This window comes from Anarrhichthys ocellatus, unplaced genomic scaffold (assembly GCF_004355925.1).
Source record: "Anarrhichthys ocellatus isolate YVR2014 unplaced genomic scaffold, GSC_Weel_1.0 scaffold1130, whole genome shotgun sequence".
Classification (NCBI taxonomy): Eukaryota; Metazoa; Chordata; class Actinopteri; order Perciformes; family Anarhichadidae; genus Anarrhichthys; species Anarrhichthys ocellatus.
This window is the reverse complement of record NW_022281104.1, coordinates 6,191-13,290: the sequence shown is the minus strand read 5'-3', so window position 1 is coordinate 13,290 and position 7,100 is coordinate 6,191. Positions and strand designations below refer to the sequence as shown.

General features: G+C 47.3%; 2 protein-coding genes across 2 annotated transcripts in view; one reads left to right on the top strand and one right to left on the bottom strand.

Annotated features, from left to right (window-relative positions):
• The first annotated feature begins 349 nt into the window (after positions 1–349).
• Positions 350–2,007, top strand: LOC116377334 (uncharacterized). Its single transcript, XM_031838944.1, has 3 exons — positions 350–962; positions 1,041–1,155; positions 1,327–2,007. The coding sequence occupies exons 1-3, from the start codon at positions 397–399 to the stop codon at positions 1,411–1,413; spliced, it is 768 nt and encodes a 255-aa protein (XP_031694804.1). The 5' UTR covers positions 350–396; the 3' UTR covers positions 1,414–2,007.
• A 104-nt stretch (positions 2,008–2,111) lies between these two features.
• The window catches only part of LOC116377335 (nucleolar transcription factor 1-B-like), a gene marked incomplete at its 5' end in the record, with an annotated part of 11,165 nt that continues 6,176 nt past the window's right edge, over positions 2,112–7,100 (bottom strand). Inside the window, 12 exons of the mRNA XM_031838945.1 lie at positions 2,112–2,508; positions 2,754–2,846; positions 3,197–3,334; positions 4,014–4,061; positions 4,187–4,376; positions 4,781–4,860; positions 5,019–5,147; positions 5,376–5,576; positions 5,746–5,850; positions 5,993–6,034; positions 6,127–6,268; positions 6,931–7,058. Coding sequence (XP_031694805.1) covers positions 2,449–2,508; positions 2,754–2,846; positions 3,197–3,334; positions 4,014–4,061; positions 4,187–4,376; positions 4,781–4,860; positions 5,019–5,147; positions 5,376–5,576; positions 5,746–5,850; positions 5,993–6,034; positions 6,127–6,268; positions 6,931–7,058 — 1,356 coding nt within the window. The remainder of the gene's footprint in view (positions 2,509–2,753; positions 2,847–3,196; positions 3,335–4,013; positions 4,062–4,186; positions 4,377–4,780; positions 4,861–5,018; positions 5,148–5,375; positions 5,577–5,745; positions 5,851–5,992; positions 6,035–6,126; positions 6,269–6,930; positions 7,059–7,100) is intronic.

Here is a 7,100-nt window from a genome sequence, read left to right as displayed (position 1 = left end):
CACACACTGAGTACTACACACACACTGAGTACTACACACACACTGAGAGTACTACACACACACTGTAAGTACTACACACACACTGTAAGTACTACACACACACTGAGTACTACACACACTGTGAGTACTACACACACTGTGAGTACTACACACTGAGTACTACACACACACAGTACTACACACACTGAGTACTACACACACACAGAGTACTACACACACTGTGAATACTTCACACACTGAATACTACACACACCGAGTAAGTACTTCACACTGACTAAGTACTTCACACACTGAGTACCACACACACTGAGTACTACACACAGAACTACACTGAGTACTGCACACACTGTGAGTACTACACACAGAACTACACTGAGTACTACAGTCTCTGCTCTGATGTTCTCCTGTTGGTCTCCAGACTTCGTGTTGTGGATGGACTCCTCTGGTCGGGTTCTACCGATCAGAACCGGAGCCGGTCTGGTTCCTCCGTCCTGCGTTGCCGTGGCGACGTCCAAGTCAGCCGATGAAGCGGTTACCGTGGTGACTGCAGAGTTCCAGAAGTTCTCTCCGTTCGCGGTGCTGGAGGGGGAGGAGCTATGCCAGGTGGGCGGAGCCATAGAGACCAGGTCGTACCTGCCTCATCACACCACGAGGCCCATGGGGACCAACGGAGGCCCCTACGGGTCCTACTACGTCCCTACAGCCGAGTACTACTCCAGTCTGGTTAAGGACCAGTCTCTGGAGAGCCAGGACAGCTCCACCCTCAGCAGCCCCCCCTCTGACGGGGTCCAGGGACCAGCAGGGTCCACGGCCCCCGACTCACTCTTCCAGTTCTCCATCGGGAAGATCCTGGAGGACGAGGGGGTGACGTACTCCGAGGGGGCCGAGAGAGGACCCTCATCGCCTCGGCTCCACCCCCCCGACACAGACAACCCCCCAACAGACCAGAGACAGATCAGGAGGTCAGTCCAGCTCAGCGGTAAACCTGACGAAACCTGGACCGGGGTCCTGATGTGTAACACGGTTCTGTGTCTCTACAGGGTCATCATGTCCGTCAACGATAAGTGGCACTACTGCCACAACTCTGAGGTTCTGGTCGGTTCTCGGGCCATGAGGGACCGACACCTGAGGCTGCTGGGATACGTCATCCTGCAGGTCAGTCCACACCGAGTCCTCCTAAATCCTGTTTACAGTCATACGTAACAACGCTAAAGCCATCACATAGACAGCCTCACAGCTCGGCTAACCGTCTTTGTGCTAAGCTACGCTCTCTGTGCTGCAGTGTGTTGACCAGCTGGTGATGTAACTTTTCTTGACCCCTCTCAGTTGCCGTACCACGAGCTGGAGAAGCTGAACGGCATCGAGGAGGTGAAGCAGTACCTGAACAAGAAGCTGCTGGACGTCCCGCTATGACTGTGTGTGTGCGTGCGCGTGTGTGTGTGTGTGTGTGTTTAACCCTCTGATGAATAACTGATATTTCATCAATGAGTCATAAAACTGAATCTGTTGGTCGATGATTTAATGAACCAGTGAATCGTCTTTAATGTGCAGCTCAACTCCAACTCCCATCATGCTTTGCAGCTTTTTAAAGGACCATCCAGCTGCTTTGACCGTTTTACAAATCATCAGTTTTCAGATTGAAACCTTGAGTTTAGAAGAGAAGAAGAAGTTCATGCGACTCTCCGTGTTCTTCTCCACGATGTTTCATTTTGACAGAATATGACGTTAATGTACAAACATCTTTCTTTGTTTCGGGTGTGGGGGGGGGTCCCTTTTTATAGAGTTTGGTAACGATGAAGATGAAGATGCATGTGCTGGACTCTGGTTTTCGGGGTGTTTTATTAATCCAGAAGATGAAGCTGGGAGGGCGGGTACCGTGGTAACAGGGTGAGCGTGCCAAAGGTCTGTGTGTGTGTGGGGGGGGGGGGGTCAGAGGTCAGATTATTTATTAGTGTTTGAGGTTAAAGAAGCTTGTTTATATTCTATAAATCTATTCATTCAAATGTCTATAAAACATGTGTCGTGTTTGTTTTAACTCCTCGTTGTCCTGTGATGTCACACCTGTGATGATGTCACGGGGTGTTTGGGTACACAATCAAAGCAAACAGAAGTGAGAAAAAGTGCATTTATTTGTTAATAATTTTCTCAGGCAGGCAGCTGATTGGAGGCTGAACACTGGCTCCGCCCCTCAGCGTAACAAACCGGTAACCAATAGGCTCCGCCCCCGCTCCAAAAAAAACATAAAAACGAACTCCTCCCGACGGAAATGTCCATCAGATAAAAACCAACAAACACGGGTAACAAAACACTCGATCAGACCACGCCCTTCAGAGGGCGGGGCCAGCGCGTGATGTCAACCGTTCTCATTGGTCTGCCCGGATGATTGGCATGTGAGGAGGCGTGGCCTGCACAGCCTGTCCTCTCCAATGAGGGGAAGGGGGGGCAGACCTAATCTGAGTCCGAGTCACTGGAGTCCTCAGAGGAGCTCTGATCTTCATCGTCATCGTTCTGAGGAACAACAGTCTTATTAGATAGTTGCCATGGTGATTCTGGGTAGAGTCATGTTTACCTTTGGCAGTAATAATGTATATGATTGATTGTAATGACAAAAACTGACAAAATGATTGAAGTGATCTCTGATTTTTACATTATTGGAATCCAGGAATATGAACCTTAATTGAACCCTCTGAGATACTAGAACCCAGTAATTAACCATTAATTTGGGTCAAATGAGGGAATGTGTTTGTTTTCACCTCATCATCGTCGCTGTCTGTGCTTCCTGACGTCTCGTCGTCTTCATCAGAGTCAGAGGAGTCGCTCTTCCCCGTCGAGTCGGACATGTCCTGCTGGAAGACAGAAAGGTGCAGCTTTACAGCAGTGTTGTCGTGTAGCATTGTAGAGTGTAGCGTGTTGTCGTGTAGCGTTGTAGAGTGTAGCGTGTTGTCGTGTAGCGTTGTAGAGTGAAGCGTGTCCTGTAGCATTGTAGCCGCGTAGCGTTGTAGAGTAGCGTGTTGTCGCGTAGCATTGTAGAGTGTAGCGTGTTGTCGTGTAGCATTGTAGAGTGTAGCGTGTTGTCCTGTAGCATTGTAGAGTGTAATCGTGTAGCATTGTAGAGTGTAGCGCGTTGTCCTGTAGCATTGTAGCTGCGTAGCGTGTTGCTGTGTAGCGTGTTGTCGCGTAGCGTGTAGTGTGTTACCTTGGCTCGGTACGCCATGGCCCTCTTGGCGACCCCAACTGTTTGCGTCGTGGCTCTTGAACTGGCAGCCTTCCCCTTAGCCGTCACACGGACTTTAGCTCCTGGACTGTTGCGAACTTTAGCAGTGCTGCGACGCTTCTGATGGAACAAACAGACACAGATGTTCAACCTCTGAAACAAAGCTTTCAGCTTCACGCCGTTACAAACTGTCATTGCTGTCCAAAGACCTTAAATTCACCATGACCATTGTTAGTGAATGACAGACCATAATAACACGTGTCCTGTAATCACTTCTGTTTTATGACAAATATAAGTCCATTTTTTGAGTGTTTTTATGTAAAAATAGATAAATAAAAATCATCAGGATGTACATTAATTAAACTAGTAATCTATGTTCCGCTAACTCAAACTAGTACGATGTCAGAGTTATTTCTTATTGATGAATGTATAGATAATTTATTATCTATACATTCATTTTTAAAGCAGTTTTGTCACTGGTTATAGTTATTTATGTTATTAGTGTGACAGTTAAGGATTGAAATCTAACAACGTGACGCTTCCTCCACTCACTCTCGTCACACAAGCTAACTAACTAGCTAACTAGCAGACAGCCGGTTAGCTAGTTAGCTATTCCCACCGTGTTTTAATGCTACACTTACAGAAAATGTCGGCAGCGCCGAGTCTAACGGTCCCTAACCCTGGAAAAGGACTAGCTAACTAGCAGACAGCTGGTTAGTTAGCTAGCTAGCCTTGGTGAGCAGAAGTAGTGTGTTCATCGTATATATATGGACCAAAGAGTGAGAGAGAGTGAACTCACTGACGAGGAGAACTCTTTGTAGACGGCTCGGTCCTGAGGAGACAGAGACTGCAGAGAAGAAGGAAACATCTGGTTTTATTCTGCCGAGTTGTGATTGGCTCTGACCGTCATTAAGAGAACCAGTTACTGATTGATCTGTACTGGTCACATGTAAACCGTCTCTCTGGCTGTACCTCCACCCAGTCCTCCAGCTCGGCCTTGTACTCTCCCTGCTGCTCCTCCACCATCTTCTTGTACTTGTCCTTCTGACTCTGGGTCAGTTTGTGCCATCTCTTCCCGATCTCCACCATCCGCTCCTTCAGGCTGAAGTGGTTCAGCTCTCCGTTGGTCAGCAGCTCCTGGGAGAACATCTGGTACCCGCTCCTATTGGACAGGATACAGCAGGGGGCGGGGCTTACAACAAGGCTGCTTTACGTTCAGGTACATTCAGTAACTTTCAGTTTGAGCCTCGTTGACTTGACTGATTTACAAACTATTCATCTGCAGTTATTCTAAGAAGTCGTTTCTTAATCAAAGACGCAGGTTCTCACATGTGAATATTTATCTATTTAATGAAACAAAGTTAAAGTCATTTATTTATTCATTTTGTCTTCTATGACAGAAACTGAACATCGCAACAAAATAAATGGCAGATAAGTTGGATTTTGTCTTGAAATCCCAAAAATATTATGTATTGCTGAATTCAAATAAGCTCCCAGTACATTTTTTTTTTTTTTTCTCCCTCTTTTTTTTTTAAACACGAGTTTGGTGTAAGAAGTCAGACTCACACTGGGGGTTTCTTTGGTTCTCCATCAAACTTGGGTTTCCTCTGAGCTGCTGCTGGAGTCCTCGTGTCCAACAGCTCCCTCTACAGGACAGAGAACGTCACAACACACAGAGACTCTCAGCCAATCAGAGACTAAGTTACTCAGAGACTAAGTTACTCAGAATTAACACGTTTGTAATGTGGCTGCGGCCTCAGCCGGAGGGGGCGGAGTCAGTGTGTTGTGGGCGTGGCTCACTGACCACAGGTTGGTACTGAACCTCGTAACGCTTCTGGTCCTCCGCCGCCTTCTTGATCCAAGGAATCTTCTCCTTCTTCTCCATCGACTTCCAGGCCGCCTCGATCGCAGCCTGAGCCTTCCTGCGGTCGCTCTGCAGAGGAAGTCACATGACCACATTTAAATCCTTTATTACACCTTCATTACACCTTCATTGTGACAAAGACTTTAACTGTGAAGCAGCTGCCGAAATTAACTCGTTCCATAAAGGTTATGTTTAAAAAAATTTAAAGTTTAACAACATCTGATGTTTTCTCAAAAGGTAACTGAACTGACAAAAACAGTGTAATCAGAGTACTAACAGTGTAATCAGATTACTCACTCTGTATTTAGCCAGGTAGTCTCCCATCACACTGTGCTGCCACATCTCTTCGGCTGTTTTCGGCGTCTCAGGAAGCTTCGCCATCTTCTTCCCGTCCCGTCTGTCTTTCGTTTGTCCGGCAGGTTTCCACGTCTCCGATTCCGCCTCCCGACCCCCCCGCTCCTGGGATGAAAGGACAGACACCACCTGAGGGCCGAGTTTCTAGGGATCACAGATCAGGATCACAAATGTTGCTATGCTGCTAACAGCTGACGTTAACTAGCTCTCCTCCTGCTGAATCATCAGAGTTGTTGTTCACAGTGTTTCATTATCGGGGATCAATACTAGGGAGCATGAACGCGAGTGTTTTAGAGAAGAAGAACGTTCTGACCTTGGCCGGAGACTTGGCTCTGTGTGGGCTGGCAGCCACGCCCCCTCTGGCTCCTCCTAGTTTTTCCTCGCCCATGACTCGATCTCGCTCCTCGTCCGGAAGACTCTGAAAAACACAAAGTCCAGTTAACGACGAGCCGACGTGATTCTGATGTTTATAAAACACCTTTAAAGTGTCTGAAACTCAAACTATGAATTCAAATGATGTGATCTAGTTTTATTTGTTCAATACTTCAGTGTTGACGTACCTCCAGAAACCTCTGCAGGTCCACGTCGTACTGCTTCTTCCTCTGAGGAAACACAAACAGGAAGTGAGAGCAGCTCTCACCCGGAGGAAACACAAACAGGAAGTGAGAGCGGACGGCGGCGTGTTGATACCAACCTGCTCGCAGCGTTTCTGAAACATGTCCTTCTCCTTCTGCGTCATCATCTTCCACTGTTTGCTACAGAGCACCATGCGCTCTGTGCTGGGGACGTCCTTCATGTTCACCATCAGCTCGGCACAGTACAGAGAGTACCCGTTACTGGTCCACAACACACACATGTTAGACAGTCCAAGACCTGGAGGATCCTCACAAACCAGGCGCTCCTTAGAGCTCCTTAAAATCCACATCGGACTGCTTCTAGTCACGTTTAAGTCGTCAAGATAACTGTCCCTTCAATAAGCCCCGCCCCTCAAACGCAGACCAACCAATCACAGCGTAGCATCACTGGTTTTTGGTTTAGTGGATTTGCTACTCAGAGATATACACGTTTATAAAAATCACTTTTTAGTTTTAACAACAATAACTTCATATTTATTCATGTGCAGTTAGTGAGCGTGTGTCTCCATGGTAACGTAGCAGCAGGGGGCGGGGCTTAACCTAAGGGTCAGTTGAGTGCGCACACTACTCTAAAGCTTCCAGAGAGCGTCGGTCCACTTCAGATGATGTGGAACTCTGTGATTGGTTCATAGGAATCTGTCTGTGTGGAGTCAGATGGGGAAACAATGACACCATCTGACTGTTGGCCTTCTAACCCAAAACAAACGATGTGACGAAGCTACAAGAAGGCAGGTTGAGTAAAGCCTTCACATTAGCACATGTGTTAACCAAAACATGTTCAAACCCAAGTACCCAGCCTCTAACTCGTCGGTATCCTGGTTTTTAACTCTTGTTCATAAGTGAAAGTTTTAATTAAGACTCACGGTGGTGGTTTTGTTGGCCGTCCATCAAATTTGTCCTTCAGCTGTCTCTCTGCTTTCGTGAGGACGGACCGAACGTGATCATCAGAGGTCACATCTGGATGAGCTTCATGATATGCTCTCATTTTGCCCTACACACACACACACACACACACACACACACACACACACAC

Coding starts and splice junctions, on each gene's coding strand:
- LOC116377334 (XM_031838944.1), top strand. CDS start 397: ATGTTCTCCTGTTGGTCTCCAGACTTCGTGTTGTGGATGGACTCCTCT. Junction 963..1,040: donor GACCAGAGACAGATCAGGAG/GTCAGTCCAGCT, acceptor GTGTCTCTACAG/GGTCATCATGTCCGTCAACG. Junction 1,156..1,326: donor TGGGATACGTCATCCTGCAG/GTCAGTCCACAC, acceptor GACCCCTCTCAG/TTGCCGTACCACGAGCTGGA.